General features: G+C 51.2%; 1 protein-coding gene across 4 annotated transcripts in view; it reads left to right on the forward strand.

The window, feature by feature from the left end:
* MBP (myelin basic protein) overlaps positions 1 to 18,408 on the forward strand; it is a 114,514-nt gene that overhangs the window by 85,830 nt on the left and 10,276 nt on the right. For all 4 annotated transcript variants that reach the window (XM_060170494.1, XM_060170495.1, XM_060170496.1 and 1 more), the window contains 2 exons: positions 16,709 to 16,816; positions 18,077 to 18,112. In XM_060170494.1, coding sequence (XP_060026477.1) covers positions 16,709 to 16,816; positions 18,077 to 18,112 — 144 coding nt within the window. The remainder of the gene's footprint in view (positions 1 to 16,708; positions 16,817 to 18,076; positions 18,113 to 18,408) is intronic.

Below are 18,408 nucleotides of genomic sequence, written 5' to 3' on the forward strand. Positions count from 1 at the left end.
GATCTTCCTCTTCAAACGAAGCAGAGGGGGCCAGGGGAGCGGGACCCAGGCAGCCGGGAGCTGTGCCCGCAGCTGAGACCCACCGCGGAGCCCTCTGCCCCGCACCGGACGGTGTGACCACAGGGGCCTGCGGGACCGGCTGGTCCCAGGGGAGGAGCGGATCCATATGACGTAAAGGGTCGGCTCCCAGACGTCGGTCCGGGGGAGGCTGGCAGAGCGGCCGCAGAGCCCAGGGCCCGAGCCCGTCGTAGGACCCAGCCACGGGAGCGGTGCCGGGGCCGCTGGCTGCCGGGAGGGACTTGCCGTCAAGCCCCCTCGGGTGGGCAGGGGCGCATCTCCAGGTGGGGCTGCAGTGGGGCTAGAGGGGTGCTGCCGCCGAGCCCGGGTTTCACGGGAATCGCGTTTCAGTTGTGACCATCGTGCTCACCGGTGCAGAGGGCCCCTCGGTGGCCCTCAAAGCAAACAGCCCCATCCCCGGGGAGGTCGAGAGGGCCCCGTCCCCCTGGAGGCACATGACCTCTGGGGCCCTCGGGCCTTGCCTGGTCCAGACTCAGCCTCGAGGAAGCCCGGGCTGGGCCCCAGGGGCCTTCTGGGGGGCCCTGGGCTCCCAGGCCGAGTGCGGAGAGCTGGGGCGGACGCTCCCTGTTTTCTGGCAGCGGGGATGCGGGCACGCAGGCGGGGACCCACGTGCTCCTTGTGCCCGAAGCCACTGGGACCCCCGTCCTCTCCTCCATGGGACACGTCGCCGTCAGAAAGCAGCCCTGCTCCACCAAGAGGCAGAGACATTGCCAGAAACCCCAGATGCAGTGCAGGGCGCGGAGGGCCAGAGGCCAGGGCTTTGGCATTTGGGGATGTCAGGAAACTTACAGCAGAACGATTCTTCTCTGTTGGTGGAAGAAGGGCCGCAGCCCCGCCCTCCACAGCTTCATCCCAGACAGACCTCTGTGCCCGCACGTACACAACTGGCCAGAAATGCACGAGGTCCACACAGCAGCCCCAGGGACGCAGCATGGGGGCCGGGCGTCCGCGGCCTTTGCCTTTGCTGTCTGTTCACTGTGTCTTCCTCCGGCACGCTGCATTCTTCAGTATTTCCAGAAAGAGCTTATGTTTCTCGGCGCGTTAACGGCCCCGGACACAGGAGAGCACTGAAGGGCCAGGTGGCACGAAGTGGTTTGAAAATACGACAAAGGGCACGTGGAGTGGGCTTGCGGAGGGGACAGGAGCCGTGGGGTGAGGCCACGGCCGGAGGGCTGACGCAGGGGCTGGGGATGGCGGTGCAGGGCCACCGGGCGGCTCGGGACCGAAAGCTTCCTCCTTCTTCCCCTGTGGTTCAGAAACTTAAAGTCGGTGAGCGATGTCAGGCTGGCGTCCTGCACCCGGACCTCCTTCTGTCTGTCTGTCTGTCTCTCCGAACAAACACACCAGGAAGGGTGGGAGAGCCCCACCTACTACACGTCAAGGAACAAGGGGGCTCAGCACTGTGGCTGTGCTTCCAGGACTGGGTCCCCTGCGAGGAATCCCTTGATTCCAGGAGCCTGAACACTTCTCTTGATTCTGACACAGGGCTGACCTTGAGGGCTGGAAGAGGACCATGGAAGACGGGAAGCCCGAGGCCACGCATGAAATAATATTTGATACCCAAAAGCAAGCTGGGAAAGCACGAATTCCAAGGCAGAATCAAGGAGCAAATATACAACAGGGAAGACAGCTCCGTGGGGAGACAGGCAGAGCCTTTCCTCTGGTTTCTCCATCATGTCACCCTGGCTCCGCACGGCTGGGCCTCTGGAAACTGCACGACCCAGAGCGCCTGGCGCCTGCGGATGGAAGGAGCTGGAAAGGTGCCCAGGGCGGGGAGCGCGGAGCAAGTGCCTCACCCGAGTAAACCCCGTCCCACGCACACCTGCACGTCTGGGCCCTGGAGATGCAGGAAGAACAGAGGGGAAAGCCCCTGTTCCCACGCCTGTCAGCTGCTCTCACTGGCTTCCTTAAGCCCCTCTGCCTGCATCCCACAAACCCCGGGAACCGGTCCTCGCAGCCTGGAGAGGACACTGCCTGGATGCCCGGCCCGGGAGGTGCCCAGGGGTTCGTCCAGAGCCGCCCTGCCCGCTGTGATCCCCCAACCAACTGTCCCCAGGATGCTCGGGGGGTAAGGAGTCGGACTCTTAGCACCTGGACGAGCACAGGGTAAGGATGGAAACACGCGTGGGAGGTCTGAGTCCACTGCCCAGCCTCCGTGTGTCTGCTTTGAGCCTCCTTTCCTGGCCTGAAAAGCACACCAACGTCAGAAATAACCGTCTGTCCTGCCGACGCCCCGGGCCCCCGTGCTGATGGAGAGAAACATCCGGAAGCTGCCGGCGCATCGAGGGCGCGTCAGGCCTGCTTCCCGCAGGGACCCTGCGAGGCTGCCCCAGCTCTGGCCGTCAGCTCCTGGGTTCCTGCTCTCAGGCCTCAGCTTCCTCACCCAGAAAGCAAAGGGGTCAGAGTCGGCGACTGCAAACATCTCTCTGAAGACTGAGACTCCATGGTTATTTCCTCAAGTCTCCAGGGACCTGCCGTAAGCCCAGCCCCGCCAACCCCGAGGTGCTCAGGGTGACTCCGTGCCTTAGGCTTGTGGGCTCTTGTTCTGCTCCCGGGAAGCACAGCCCCCAGACCCCAGGCATCACTCACATGGAAGGCCTTCCAGAGGCTTCCCTCGTATTTAGTCGTCAGGTTTTCTCAATAGATTTCTTCATGATGCCCAAGCAAATGGCTCTGACCAGAGCTGGGTGGCTTTGATGGGTCCTGGAGGTCTGGCCATGGGGACCCAGAGCAGAGCGAGTGGGACCCTGCCCACCTGGGCGGAGGCCGACTGGCGGTCGTGGGGCCGGGCCCCTCCTGGGGAACCATGGTCTACTCCCCCCACCCCTGACGGGCTGCCCCCCAGTGCAGCTGCGCCCGGGCCTGCAGCCTTCACTTGCAGGAAAGACTGTTGCAACTTGGCTTTTCTTCCAAAATAATCTTCCGGACTCCGCATCCCTTAAAGCACTTGCTGTCGCTCTGCGCGAGGAGACTCCTGAATTCCAAGCCGAGGCGTCCGGGCTTACGCCTCTGCTGAGCTGTTTGATGTTAACGCTGGGAAGTCTTCCGCGTACTTCAGACACATTGAGGCCTTTAAAAGTGGGTGCCTGGGAGCAAGGAAAACAGTCGGAGCGGTTAAGGCCGACATCTAACCTGTCCTCCCGCCGTTTTGGAAGGAGACACGGGAGGCCTCCAAACCCACGTTCAAGAGCGTCGCTCTCGGCACCAGCCCAGGCGCCCTGAGTTCGGGAAATAGCGGTGAGCCTTCCCTGCGGGGACGACGAGCCCAGGCCTCCGGCTGTGAGCTCTCCAGGGCTGCCCGAGACGAGGAGGGAGGAGCTGCCTTATGGGACAAGGGAGGGTGGCCTGGGCACCGCAGAGGGAGCCTCATGTCCCTGGCGGGACGGCCCAGGGGCAGCCGCGCATCCTGCCTGGACGAGAAGACGGAGCTGTGGGTGGAGAACACAACGGTCTGCGGCGTCCTCGCCGACGTGGCCGCAGCTCCCAGCTCTGGCCGGGCCCTTGTCCACTGCACTGCCTCCTGTTCCACCATCCTGGCCCGCTCACCGGGGTGACAGAGGAGGCCAGGCCTCGGAGCCCCGCCCGAGTTTAACCCCCCTCGGGGGCCACGCAGCCACCACACGCTCACCGAAGGGGCGGGCGCGCCGGCTGTGACACGTGACACCGACTTCCCGCATGCCAGCGCCCGGGGCGGCCTCATGGCCACATCCCAGGTTTCTTTCTGTCCTTGCCAGGAGGCCTCTGACCCCGGTCTTTGGACGGCCGTCCCGTGGAGGCCAAGCCATCGGTGCAGAGGAGGCCGGGGGCTTCGGTTTCCTCGTTTCCGGGGAAACATCACAGAGGAAACCAGAAGCCGCCGTGCTGCCCGCAGCCCGCTGCCTTCGGCTTCACAGGCTGCTAAGAGGGTCAACTCTCCAGCTCGGAAACCGGCCCCTCTAACCACGGGCCAGGCAACAGCCCCAGCTGAGCGGAGGACCAGGGATGACCCACACCTCCGCACAGACCGCGCCCCGCCAGCCTTCTCACATGCCAGTATCTGAGAAGAAACGTGTCATCAGAACAGGCAGCAGGTCACCGAAAATCTCCACCTGTGAATCTCTCCCGTAACTGAGAAAAGCCCGCTGCTGATACTGCATGGCTTTCTCTAAAGAAAGAAAAAACCCTCGGCTTTAATTAAACTCCTTCGAGTCAATGATTCAGGAACAAACATATTCTTAACCTTGCCAAGGGCAAAAACGTAGGGCAAAACTGCGTAGGTCATTCAGACAGAAAAGAATTCTCTCCAGATTGCAAAATCTAAACGCCTTGACCTTGCCAGAAAAAATCTAATGCTCTCTCTTGAGGCGTATTAGAAGCTGTTTGACCAGAAATGGAGCAATTGCTTCCTCTGAAAAACATATATACACAAAACCAGGAGCATGCCCAGAAGGCCCAAGATAACCTCGTGATCCAGTGATTTCTGGGAACGGCCAGAGAGCACCGTGCGGTCAGGGTGTGGGGATTAAAACATGCCGTGTTCATCAAGACCGGCTCTGAAAGGGGGAGACTCATAGCTCGAAGAGTTTCCAGCCAGATGTGTCATGTCTTCCACAGGCCTGTGACCTTTGGGTCACATGCTCTAGTCCAGAGTACTTACTTTACTGGCAACTAGCTCAGCACCTGGGCCAGTCGCCACAGGGGCATAAAGCTGCCACAACCCGTCCTTCCAAAGGGCTAGAAGGGCAGCCAGACAGGGCAGCCACGGATAAGAGTCATTCAGCACAAGATATGCTGCTGCCTCTTTCAGTAAGTCCTTAAGGAGGACAAATCACCGCAACAAGATTTCTGAGGGCGGTGAAGGATTTTTATAAACCATCGAAAGAAGTGTGAAGCAAGAGGAAAAGGGCAGAAAAAGTATATCCGTTTCACAGTGAACTACGTGTCGTGGTTCTTAAATGTAAAGAAAACAATACGCAAGAAGCATATTTGGTTTCCTTACCACTTTCACAAGGAAAAAAATCATTTTACTGATCCCAAGTCTTACTCTGCTGTTCTCCCTTATTGTCGGCAGTTCAGAAAAACAGCGACACCGTTATGGTCTGTGGTTCCAAACAGGTTAAAGAGATGAACCGCTTAGCTGCCTGGATCTGGGTTTCTTGAGGGTGCCACAAAACCAAAGATTTCTCTGGCGGAAAAAAGGAGAATGCAAGTTCCTCTGCTCCCCGTGTCTCTGGACCACTGGTGAAACCATCTACTAAAGGCGTGTATCCTTAATGCCACGTGGCGGATATGTGCACAATTCTGTCGTGTTCAACGTGTAAATTGAAGGATTAAGTATCAAAGATGTTTGCTCGTTGGATGGCTGGTTAGTTGGATGCTTTTAACCACATGAACAAAATAGAACGTTGCAGACAGTACAGTCCGCTTGGATTGAGGCATAACTTTTCCATTGAAAGTGGGAGCTGATCGAGCCCGTTTTAATTACGTAGAACTGCATCCTTCCAAATAACAATGAACCTGAAAAATCTCATCTCTCTCACTAGACGTGCCGCACATTTGTTGTATCCAGTTACCAGTATTTACCAAGATAAGCAGGAACTCGTTTTCTAGTAGAGCAGTGATTACAGCTTTCCCAGTTCTCTAGATATTAACCGACATCTCTGATTGATGCCACCGAGAGACACTAATTTGTTTTTCTTATATCTGAGCACATTTTTGTTTCTAGTGCATCACGCCTTCACAGCTTAACAGGAGGTAAGTCTGCAAACTTGGAAAAAGTTCTTCTCCCTTCCCTTTGGTCACGTGGCTGGCCCGTGATTTCTCCACCTGCTGCTAGGGTTCGGTTTGGGACATTCCTTCTCGTGCACGTGGAATCCACAGGAATCTCGGATGACGCAGCAGATTAAAACATGGAGCTGGGGCCGAAAGGAGACCACAGGCTCTTCACTTAACCCCTCTGAGTATCCACTTCCACATCTGCAAAAAGAGGTGGCCACACAGAGCAACATTTCTGGTCTGTGACCAGCTGGGGTGAAAATAATCATGTGTCCACCCCGTGTTTTCAAAGCAAGTAGAGCCACTTTCTTTGCTCCTTTTTTTATATTGGATCCTTCTAGGGACACAGGGAGAAACGTGCGTTCCTGGAACTTGTATGATTGACTTGACTAAGAAAGTACCAGTAAGAAAATGGTCAGTGCTTTTAGCCACTGGATATGACCACCCGGACATATTCGAGACAGATCCACAGAGAGGCCACTCCGGCTGTGTCATTCTGACACGGCACCAGGACCTCTCACTGAGTGAGGCGGGCTGCACAGGGCCTTGGCCGCCTCAGGTTTCCCTTCACAGGGTTAGGAGTTTGCTGATGGGCCAGACCTGGGGCACCTCGGAGGTACCCGTAGCCACAGACCCCGACGGATGGTGGGTTGAGGTGTCCTGGCATGAGGGCACCTGCGTCAGTCACCTCCGTGAAAATGCTCGACTTCAAGTTTAAAAAGGGCAGCAGTTTCCAAATAGCAGCTCCACACAGACCTCATGTCTGTTCACATCACATAGAAAAGACGGAGCAGGTATTAGCAACACTAGTTATCAGACACACATTGTCTTTGAAGGACCAGTTTCTCCCAAACTAGCACACAGTAAGACAGAGTAACAGCGCAGGAAGAGAACATGCTTCCTGTTAATGCCTGTGATCTGAGGGAAGCCAGAACACAGTTATGACATTTAAAAGATGTTCTCATCTTGTAACGAACCTCAAATCGTCACACCGGGTTTTAAAGTACTAGGGAGAGAGCTGGTCCTGTAACAGGCTCGTAGTCTCCTGTGTAGCTACTATAAGCCATGCGTCTACACCTGGGCGGTCCTCAGATGCTTTTCCTTACGCTTGTGTATCTAATGATGTTATTCTCCTGGTCCCTCCTTTGCACTCATCCAATGTCATTCATCTGGAGGAGAGAGGCAAGCAAACTAAAGCCTGGGCAGAGAAAGGGGAGACCGCCTGGGCTCATAGGGTCCAACAGGGAGCACACAGGTGCCTCTCAGGTGCAGAGCCCGGGAGGGGTGGACGCAGAGGGGGGAAACGTCCCAGAGCCATGGATTCACTCTGATTTCCATCATTGGAATTCTGATGGTGGATTCAGGAAAGAGTTTAAATTCCTCTCACAGACAAGAAATAAAGCAAGCGCTAGAACTCTTTTTTTCCCCCCCTAAACACAAAACCCCAGGCACAGTGAATACTAATTTTTTCAAGAGGCAGCGTTTTCTTCTGAGAGGGACTGACTCTATCCATTTGTTTCTAATCAAATGCAAATGCAAATGATGATGCTGGCAAATACCTCATCCCCGTTTTCGTAAGACAGCCGCTAGTCAAGGGAGTGAGTCTTTACCCAATCTGATGACCACTGATCTTCAGATGTGTCAGGCAAAAACTAATCCCCCGTTATTACTTGCAAGTTTAAGGATTCACAGCTCTCCAGCAAGTTGGAAAAACAGTTATAAAATCCTTCCCGTTATCTGGAGACGGGACTGGAAAGCAGCCGGGAAGCCAAGTGCACGAGCGCCCCCTGCTGGTGAAGGACATTATCACAAGTGGAGGGAAAATGAATCACAATTTTTCAAAACCAGTACAATGAAACAGGCTAATGGAAAAAGCAGTTTATGTTAAAAATCCATGAAATGGTTGTCCTTTATCCCATGGCTTTCCTCCAGTAGTGTTTAAATTTTTTAGCGTAATGTTATTTTATTTGCCACCAAGAAGTTTATTGTTGTTTTGTTAATCACGATGCCAAAAAAGAGTAACACATCAGTGCCACGTAACCCTGCGCGTGCTGTGATCATGTGCCGAGGCCCCTACACGACTCACGTGTTCACGTGTGCAGACAGCCAGGTCTCCATGTGGTTCATCAGAGTGTGAACCAAGTCACCCCTAACAGGTAGGATTTCTTCTACAAACTTCTTGTTATTTGAAATCCCTATGTAATAAGCACTATTTTTCTAAACAACTTGAGTTTTCATTTTTAAAAAACTGGACTAATTTTCTAACTTCACTTGTCCCAAATATTCAGCTCCACGTATTTTGGAGATAGCGTGTTAACGTCCTAACCTCAGGTTTAGACCGGCACGTGGGGCGGGGGCCCTGTGTCCGGCCCCGTTTCCTTTTCTGATTGCTCACACTGAGAGGGGCGACCGCTACCCGCCCCACCCCAGCTTCGGGGTGTCCGGTTCTGATTTTCCGGGAGGACTGACCTTCGAATTCCTCCTTTGCCTTTTAATCACTTACAAATAGATGAGCTACTTGGATCAGGATAGACATGGACAAAGAGACACCATTCCTGGCAAATAACTGTAAAATGTGAACAATTCTGGTTCTTCTATCCTTTCTGCACACAGATAAGAAGGGCTGCATTGGAGAATCACGAACCCTTCCTGAGTTAGGGAGCTGAGTCCAGGGGGCTCCTTAAAGGGAAACTTGTGTGTCCCAGGCTCTGGGGGCAGAGGCTGGGGACACAGGGGTGGAGGGAGGAGGACCCGCGCCCCGTCCTCCCCCCACCGGGGTCACCTTCGCACCCAGACGGCCCCGCCGTCATCCCCCTTCCCCTGCGGCCCGTTCCCTCCCCAGACTGTTTCCTCCAGGACAGAAACGGACCCCCTTGTTTACAGTGAGGCATGGAAGTAAGTACCCACTCCCTATAAATTGTGAAATATAACAAATAAGCCAAAAGCCACTGTTTTTAAGTACCCTGCCACTCCTGCCAGGGGCTCCCACCGCTGCCCGGGAGACAAAGGCTGGCCCTGCTCTGACCGTGAACTGAGCATTGACAGCAGAGATGTCCTGCATGGCCGGAGCCTCCCCGCCCGGCGCCCCTCAAGTTGGGTGTGGACCCCCTTCCTCAGCGCAGGCTGGCCTTCAATATGGCCTCAGAGTCACGACCCGCCCCCCCCCCCGCCATGTTCCTTCAAAGAATAAAGGATGCTCTTCAGACTGTGGGGAGGAAGCTGGGAGCCTGAATCCCCTCAGCCACCTGTCGGAGGCCAGACCACATCAGCATCACAGGGTCCGAGTCAGAGCAGGTGACTAAACACAAGAGCCAAAGGGTGGAAACAACCCAAGTGTCCATCAGTGGATGAAAGGGTGAACAAAATGTGGCTTACACAGGCGACGCGGGATATGGCCCGGCCTTAACAGGAAGGAAATTCTGACCCAAGCTACAGCATGGCTGAACCCTGAGGACATTACACCAGTGAAAGAAGCCAGTTGCCACCGGACAGACACTGTGTGATTCCACTTGTATGGGGTCCCCTGAGCCATCAGATTCATAGAGAGAGTAGGATGGGGCTTTCCAGGGGCCGCAGCAGCGGATGGGGAGTTTGTGTCTACTGGGTACAGTCTCAGTTTGGGAAGATGGAAAAGTTCTGGAGGCGGATGGTGTAATGGATACACAACATTGTGAATATACTTATGGCCACTGAACTGTGCACTTAACGACGGCAAAATGGTAGATTTCACGTTACGTATGTTTTACCACAATAAAAAAAAAAATTAAGGGTGACAGATACAGCACTCCCCTCCCCTGCCACTGTGTAAAGGTGTCATCACCATGGCAACCGAGGCGCGTTTCTTAGCTCTTCTTCCTGTGCTCACCACAAAACTTTTTAGTGATACATAAATAAACAGATTAAGCAGCAGCCCTAGAGTCTTAGGAAACGCCCTAATACATAAACCAGCTGCAGAATTACCTTTCCTTCCTTGCCTGCTACTCAGAGGTGGCCCCTTAGTAGAGAAGCTGAGAGCTAAAAACTCTCTCAGCGAGTCTCGGTTTCAACCCCATGCTTTTACACGTGGGGAAACAGAAGCCCCAGCGCTTGGCGTGCTCGGTTCGCAGGGGTTTTTGTGTCAGGACCAGAGCCCCCCAGAGGCTTGCTCTTTCCAGGAGGCCCCAGTAGAAAGAGGGTTTCTTTGTTCCTTTGTCCACTTCTGTTTGCTGAACCAAACTGCCAGAAGCTTTGGGGAATCAAGTAGAAGTTTTTCTTTTTTCCTCCAAAAACTTAAAATCTAGCTGGAGACCTGGAGACATAAGATGGATGTAGGGAGAAGGCCAGACTCACCTATGCGGAGATCTCCAACCAGGAAATTCACGGAACGACGTAATGTTGCCATCACCAACCTTGGGACAAATAATGATAGATCGTGTTAAATGGACTTATTTTATAAATTAACATACGTAAAATTGGGTTGTTTCTGGTGTACACATCTGTGAATTTTAACACACATGTAGTTTCACGTGGCTGCCACCACAGTAAGGGTACATCACCCCAAAACCTCCCTCCCACTTCACACCACACCCTTCCCTTCCCCATTCCTGACCCCTGACAGCCACTGCTCTGGTCACCCTCCCTGTAGTGTACTCTTTTGAAGAAAGTCACATGTATGAGATCATACTGTATGAAGTCTTTTTGGAATGGCTTCTTTCACTCAGTACAATGCCTTGGAGATGCCTCTGAGTTGTTGCTCCTTTTTACTACTGCATAGTATTCTGTTGCATGGACATACCACAGTCTGTTGATCCCTTTACTCAGTGACGAACATTTGGGTTGTTTGCAGAGTTGGTGATTACGAATTGAGCTGCTATAAACATTCATGTAGAGGTTTTTGTGTGATCATAAGTTTTCATTCAAGATTCAAATTATTTCCATCAAAAGATTGGAGACCAATATATTCATTACAAAAATCTCATCCAAAAATATGTAGTTTTTCTTTTATCATTCAAAGCAGGAAGTGGGATTGCTGGGCCATATAGTAAGTATTGATACATGGTTAGCTTTATAATAACTGTCAAATTGTTTTCCAGAGTGAGGGTACCATTTTGCATTCCCACCAGCAAAGCATGAGAGTTCCAGTTGCACTGCATCCTAGTCAGCACTTAGTATTGTCAGTATCCTTTATTTTAGCCATTCTAATAGGGGTGCAGTGGTGTCTCCTGATGATTTTGATTTGCATCTTACTAATAGCTAATGATGCTGGGCATCTTTTCATGTGCTTATTTGCATTCTGCTCATCCTCTGCAGTCAAGTGTTTAGTCAAGTGTTTTGTCCAATTTTTTAACCTGGTGGTTTGTTTTTTTACCATTGGTTTTTGAGAGTTCTTTACAAGAAGGACTTGTGGTTTCAAGTCTTTTGTCATATATATGATTGGAAATATTTTCTCCATCTGTAGTTTGTCTTTTCATTCTCTTAAACTGTCTTTTGCAAAACAAAGGTTTTAAATATTGATCAATTTTGTTTCTTTTATGGATCATGCTTTTGGTGTCAGGTCTATAAATTTATTGGCTACCCTCACGTCATGAAGGTTTTCTTCTATTTTCTCCTGTTTTCTTCTAAAACTCTGTACTTTTACAGTGTAGATAGAGATCCATGATCCATTTGGGGTTAATTTTTGTATAGGGTGTGACTTTGGATTGAGGTTCATGTTTTTGGATATTGGATGTCCAGTGGTTCCAATACCATATGTTGAGAAGACTATGCTTTCTCCATTGAGTTGTCTTTGCACCTTTGTCAAAAATCACCTGGTCCTATTTGTGTGGGTCTACTTTTGGACTCTACTGTGTTCCACTGAACTATCTATCTACACCTTCTCCAGTACGACACTGCCTATAGCTACGTAGGAAATCTTTAAATCAAGTGATGCGGTTCCTCTGATTTTATTCTTCTTTTTCACAGTTGTTTGGCTATTTTGGTTACATATAGTTTCAAGGTTAGTTTTTCTATATCTAAACAAAATCCTGCTAGGATTCTGAGTGGTGGAGCATTACATCTGTAGATCAGTTTGGGAAGAACTGCCATCTGTACTATTCATGGTCTTGTGACACATGAAGATAGTATGTCTCTCCACTTAAGTCTTCTTTGATTTTCTTCCACCAGCATTTTCTAGTTTTTAGCATAAAGATCCTATACATGCTTTGCTAAGTTTATAACTAATATTTTGTTTCTCTGATGCTATTATATATGGTGGTGCTTTTAAATTTGGGGTTTTTTAACTGTTCATTGCTAATATATAGAAATATGATTGACTAAACGTTCTTTCAGCAACAGACCATTACAACTACAACAATATAGCTATAACTCTACATTAAATTATCTGTGACAACTTACAGCCAAAATTCCAAGTCAGAGTCCTAGTTCAGTCACTCTTCAGTGCATATGTTACAAAAGGATTCCATGATGATTGTTCTATTTACTTAAGATCTACTGCATGTGTTGGGCTCTGTATTAAAGTGATCTAAACTGTCGATGCATTAATTCAACAGTTAATGCTCATTGCATGCTTAGTTCTGTGCCGAGGGCTATAAATACACTAATTGACGTTCTCATGAACAGTTCTGACCCCACATTCTGAGAGGTAGAACACAACTTACCAACTTCATGTGTTCCTTAAAAGATTTAAATTACTTTTCCCTCAAAAGATTGGCGACCAATGTATTCATTATAAAAATCACCAAAATATATGCTCTTTCTTTTAGCGTTCAAAGCTGGTACACATGATAAACATGTGAAACATTATTATAATCTACACAATACTTCATTAACTATATCAGAGCATAAATAAGTTTTAATAATATCAGAACTGCATATAGGACTGAACGTTCATTTATTTAAAAACCTTTTTGTAAAGTTTAAGAAACTTTTCTAGTTTAATCACAGAATGGGTGAATCAAAGTGCACGACGTTTCTGTGACTCAAAATCCAACACAGCCTGCAGAAAAATGGTATATAAAAACAAAAGTAAAGGGACTTCTCCAGTGGGTAAGACTCTGCACTTCCACTGCAGGGGGCGTGGGTTCGATCCCTGGTCAGGGAACTAAGATCCCACATGCCGTGCAGAGCGGCCAAAAAAAAAAAAAACACAAAAAAAACCAAAGTCAGGGCAAATTGTACTAAGTTCTGAGCTGCTTTAATTATTTTTGGCCATTAGGGTAGTATGTAATAAATAACTTCACTTGGCAGATACATTAGACACAAAGATATTTTTTCTTAAAATAAGTAATTTAAACAGTTTCCTAGCTCATCTGTTTTCTTTTTTCATTCTTAATTTTATACTCTCTTTTATTGGAGAAGCATGTGTAAGGCGGGCCAGCGGTGAGCGAATCTGATTGGTCTGTGAGCTCAGAAAGGCGCTGGCTGAGAGACAACACAAGCACAAGGAGAACCAGATTATTTATGTTCTGGCAACCCCAGCAGAGAGAATAAGAGTAAGGACGGGGGAGGGAGGGTCACCAGTTCCTGAAACGCTCCAGCGCTTCCCCTTGAGGTTGACGTCTTCAAGTTCAAATGCGCATGGCGTCCGCTTCTGCCCACACCATCGTACCCACATCATAACTCAATCCCCCGGGTTTCCTCTGTGGGGAACCAGAATCCTGTGAGGTCCCCGGCCCGGTGGAGGAGAGGGAGACTCAGCCCGTGGCCACCAGGCCTCCGCTGCACCCTCCGCCCTTCTGGGAGGCTGTGAATGTGCCACACGGAAAGCAGATCACGTGCTGAGTCGCCCCAGGTGAGCTGAGAAAGCTGTGCCCAGCAGAGGCCGCAGGAAGGGCACTGCAGACAGCAGAACGCGCAGCCGCGACGTCGGGAGGGTGGGTGTCGGGCAGCGGGGGGAGCCTGGGAGAGGCAGAGAGCCACAGGGAAGTGGGAGGGGGCCTTGACTCCAGTCAGGACCTGCAGAAGGATGGACTTTGAGCTCGAAGGCTGAGCAGGGCACGAAAAGTCACAGGGAAGCAGGAGGCGTGGAGGGCACGTGGACACCTCGTTCAAAGGACATCGAGGTGGCTGGTCTACTCAGAGCCAAGACGAGGTCTCAGCAAGTGGACAAAACCAGGCCATGCCGTGTGGTGCCAGGTCTTGGGGGCCCCCCGGCTGGAGAAAAGATGTTCAGTTTGTGAAACAGGCGCAGGGAACGGTTGTGGGGAAGGACAGGAGGAGAGCATCCTTTGCAAACCCGTCTTGGCTGGAAAGGGAGGGGCCCGAACAGGGCTACCCCAGCCTTGGCCTTAACGTCAATGTGGGCAGAGGACAAATGTAAGGAATATTTTAAAGAAAAACCTACAAGGTTTGTGAACTGAGTCAGTGGGGGAAATAGAGCAGAGAAGGAGCCAGCGTGACCACAGGGCTTCAGCCCTGGTGGATGGGGGTAGGAGGACCGCCAGCTGGAGACAGGCATAGACATTAACAGTAACTAGTACCGGGGACAATGCACCTGTAACTAGTACCAGAGATAATGCACCTGTAACTAGTACCGGAGATAATGCACCTGTAACTAGTACCGGAGATAATGCACCTGTAACTAATACCAGGGAAAATGCACCTGTAACTAATACCAGAGATAATGCACCTGTAACTAGTACCAGAGATAATGCACCTGTAACTAGTACCAGAGATAATGCACCTGTAACTAGTACCAGAGACAATGCACCTGTAACTAGTACCAAAGGTAATGCACCTGTACCTAGTACCAGAGATAATGCACCTGTAACTAGTACCGGGGATAATGCACCTGTAACTAATACCGGGGACAATGCACCCGTAACTAATACTGGAGATAATGCACCCGTAACTAGTACCGGAGATAATGCACCCGTAACTAGTACCGGAGATAATGCACCTGTACCTAGTACCAGAGATAATGCACCTGTACCTAGTACCGGGGACAATGCACCTGTAACTAATACCGGGGACAATGCACCTGTAACTAGTACCGGAGATAATGCACCTGTAACTAGTACCAAGGACAATGCACCTGTAAATAGTACCAAGGACAATGCACCCGTAACTAGTACCAGGGATAATGCACCCGTAACTAATACCGGGGACAATGCACCCGTAACTAATACCAGAGATAATGCACCCGTAACTAGTACCAGAGATAATGCACCTGTAACTAGTACCAGAGACAATGCACCTGTAACTAGTACCAGAGATAATGCACCTGTACCTAGTACCAGAAATAATGCACCTGTAACTAATACCGGGGACAATGCACCCATAACTAGTACCAGAGATAATGCACCCGTAACTAGTACCAGAGATAATGCACCTGTACCTAGTACCAGAGATAATGCACCTGTAACTAGTACCAGGGACAATGCACCTGTACCTCGTACCAGAGATAATGCACCTGTAACTAGTACCAGAGACAATGCACCTGTAACCAGTACCAGAGATAATGCACCTGTAACTAGTATCAGGGACAGTGCACCTGTTAGTATCAGGGACAATGCACCTGTAACTACTACTGGGGACAATGCACCTGTAACTAGTACCGGGGACAATGCACCTGTAACTAGTACCAGGGACAATGCATCTGTAACGAGTATCAGGGACAATGCACCTGTAACTAGTACCGGAGGTAATGCACCTGTAACTAGTACCAGGGACAATGCACCTGTAACTAGTACCAGGGACAATGTACCTGTAAGTAGTATCAGGAACAGTGCACCTGTAAGTAGTATCAGGGACAGTGCACCTGTAACTAGTACCAAGGAGAATTCACCTATAACTAGTACCAGAGATAATGCACCTGTAACTAGTACCAAGGACAATGCACCTGTAAATAGTACCAAGGACAATGCACCTGTAACTAGTACCAGGGACAATGCACCTGTAACTAGTACCAAGGAGAATTCACCTATAACTAGTACCAAGGACAATGCACCTGTAACTAGTGCCGGGGACAATGCACCTGTAACTAGTACCACAGATAATGCACCTGTAACTAGTACCAGAGATAATGCACCTGTAACTAGTACCAGACACAATGCACCCGTAACTAGTACCAGAGATAATGCACCTGTAACTAGTACCAAGGAGAATGCACCTATAACTTGTACTAAGGACAATGCACCTGTAACTAGTACCGGAGATAATGCACCTGTCACTGGTACCAAGGAGAATGCACCTGTAACTAGTACCAGGTACAGTGTACCTATAACTAGTGCCAGGGACGATGTACTTGTTACTCCAGTGACAGCCCAGTCAGGGGTGCAGGTATCACCAGTGAAACTAAGCCCATTAAATTCCCGAGAAGCCCAATTTAGACTTTTCGGTGGCAACAGTGTCTTCTGAACAGTAAGGGTCCTGTCGAACCACAAGCACCGAGCTGGCGATGGAGGAGGTGTGCACGAGGCTTTGGCGCATTTACCTGACGGGCTTTCAGGGGATTCCTCTGACCTTCCAGACGTTTCCTGATCCCCTCATTCTCACGACCTCCCACACTCCCATAGCAGGGGGTGTGCACAAGCACCGTCCTCTCTGCCAGGGCTCCAGGCGAGGCCCCCTCCTCCTGGGACCACCAGCTCGCAGGCTCTGTCAGCGCTTCTGAAGGTGGAGCCCACGTCCGGGGAGGCTGGCGATGCTCCCCCCTGAGCTTGGCCTTCCCGTCGGGAGGGCTCCCGAGGGGGCGTTTGCAGTGGCCAGGAGGCCAGCCGAGGAGGGACCTGTGGGGACAGCACCGCCCAGACCCCACCCGCCTGGCTGCATCCTGTGACGTCAGCAGCTTCCTAGCATCAGGTCTCCAAAAGTATCCGGATCCACAGAGGAGCAGAGGCAGCTTCCCCAGACAGCAGAGGGTCCAGCCTGCCCTGAGACCACGCGTCCTGTCTTTCAGGATGGACACCACGCGGCCAGAGCCACCCACTATGGCTCCCTGCCCCAGAAGGCGCAGCACGGGCGGCCCCAAGATGAAAACCCCGTAGTGCACTTCTTCAAGAACATCGTGAGTGGCAGCCACGGTGGGAGGGGACTGATTAGAGGGGTGAGGGGCGTCCGGCCCTGCCCCAGTCCACGAGGGCCCGAGTATGTCCCCAGGTGACACTAAGCTCTGATCCACAAGGGGTCTGAGTATATCTCCATGTGACACAGCTGTAATCCATGATGGGGGCTCTGAGTGTATCCCCAGGTGACGCCTCCCACTTCCTCAGGGTGAGGTTGGCCTCGGGAGCCCAGGGCCAGCACCTGGTCCCAAGGTCTGAGCTGCATCTGCAGCTTAACTTTGTGTTAAAAGTTTGAGTGCTACCAAAGAACTCACTCCTTTTGAGACTAAGCTAGTAGGAGATGCTTAGTTCAAAAATACAAGCTTTGCAAAACTCTGGAGACGGTAAGAAGATCAGGGGTGCAGGGGCAGGAGGGATGAATAGACTAGGAGTGCCCGGGATTTGGGGGCAGCGAGTCTCCTCTCAATGATCCCGTGACAGCGGAGACACCTCATACATTTGTCAAAATCCACAGAATGTACAACACAGAGTCCACAGACCCTGGTTAATGTATTGACATTGGCTCAGTTGTAACAAGTGGACCACACGAGAGCCAGGGGTGCTGTGCACAGGGCAGAGGGGTCATGAGAACTGTCTGCAATTGCTGTGCAAGTTTTCTAGAAACCTAAAACTTCTCTAAAAAATAACATCTTAAAAACAAAGCCACAGGCTCTAATTATAAACTTTGTGCAGCAGACATCCAAGATGGTATTTTCATGTTGATCAGGGAGCTTGAGGAGTCGCACACCTGAGGGCGTCCTTTTTGAGGCTCGAATACCAGGGGCCCTTGACTGCCCACCCCAGAGAGGATGGTGGTGACGCTCACCGTCTCCATCACCTGCGAGAGGGGGTGTGTCATGGGAGCACACGCCAAGAGGAATCGCCTCTGTGGCTGCAGAGCCTTTGGTGTGTTTCCCATCCTCTCAAACACTTTCTGTGTGCTCTGGAAGATCCAGGTGGCATTGGATACTTTCACATTCTCAAATCGTATATTTCTCTCTCAACTAAAACAGAATGGGGACGCCGGGCAGACTGAGTGGGTGGCTTCTTATACCAATAGATACCAGACCCTCCCAGCAAGCAGGAGCTAGCAGGGAACTAGCAACAAGCCAGGTGACAACACGAGGTGACATGGTGACAACAGGAGGCTCTCGCGAGGAGGGTCAGGGCTGCTGTGAAGCAGGGACCCCACCCCCGCTCACCATTCTCCTGTGTCTTTGCAGGTGACACCTCGCACACCTCCTCCATCACAAGGAAAGGTAAGACCTCCCAATGTGTTGAGTCATCACTTTACAGCCCTTCCCTGAAATCCCTAAACGGATCAAAAGGAGGGCTGGACTCAGAGTTCCCTGACTGCACCCCAAAATGTCTTGTCACGTGGAGCCCATGCAGGACAGGCTGAGCCGCGCGTGACACCCCTTCCCGCCTGCTGCCGTGCAGACAGCGCTCACCATCCCAGCTCCCCTCCCTCTCAACCCCAATCTGAAATCCTCCCTGGGCAGCTCCCCGGGGCCACGGCCACCCTCAGGATAGGGTGCGTGTGCCAAAACCTGTT

Source organism: Lagenorhynchus albirostris, chromosome 14 (assembly GCF_949774975.1).
Source record: "Lagenorhynchus albirostris chromosome 14, mLagAlb1.1, whole genome shotgun sequence".
Taxonomy (NCBI): Eukaryota; Metazoa; Chordata; class Mammalia; order Artiodactyla; family Delphinidae; genus Lagenorhynchus; species Lagenorhynchus albirostris.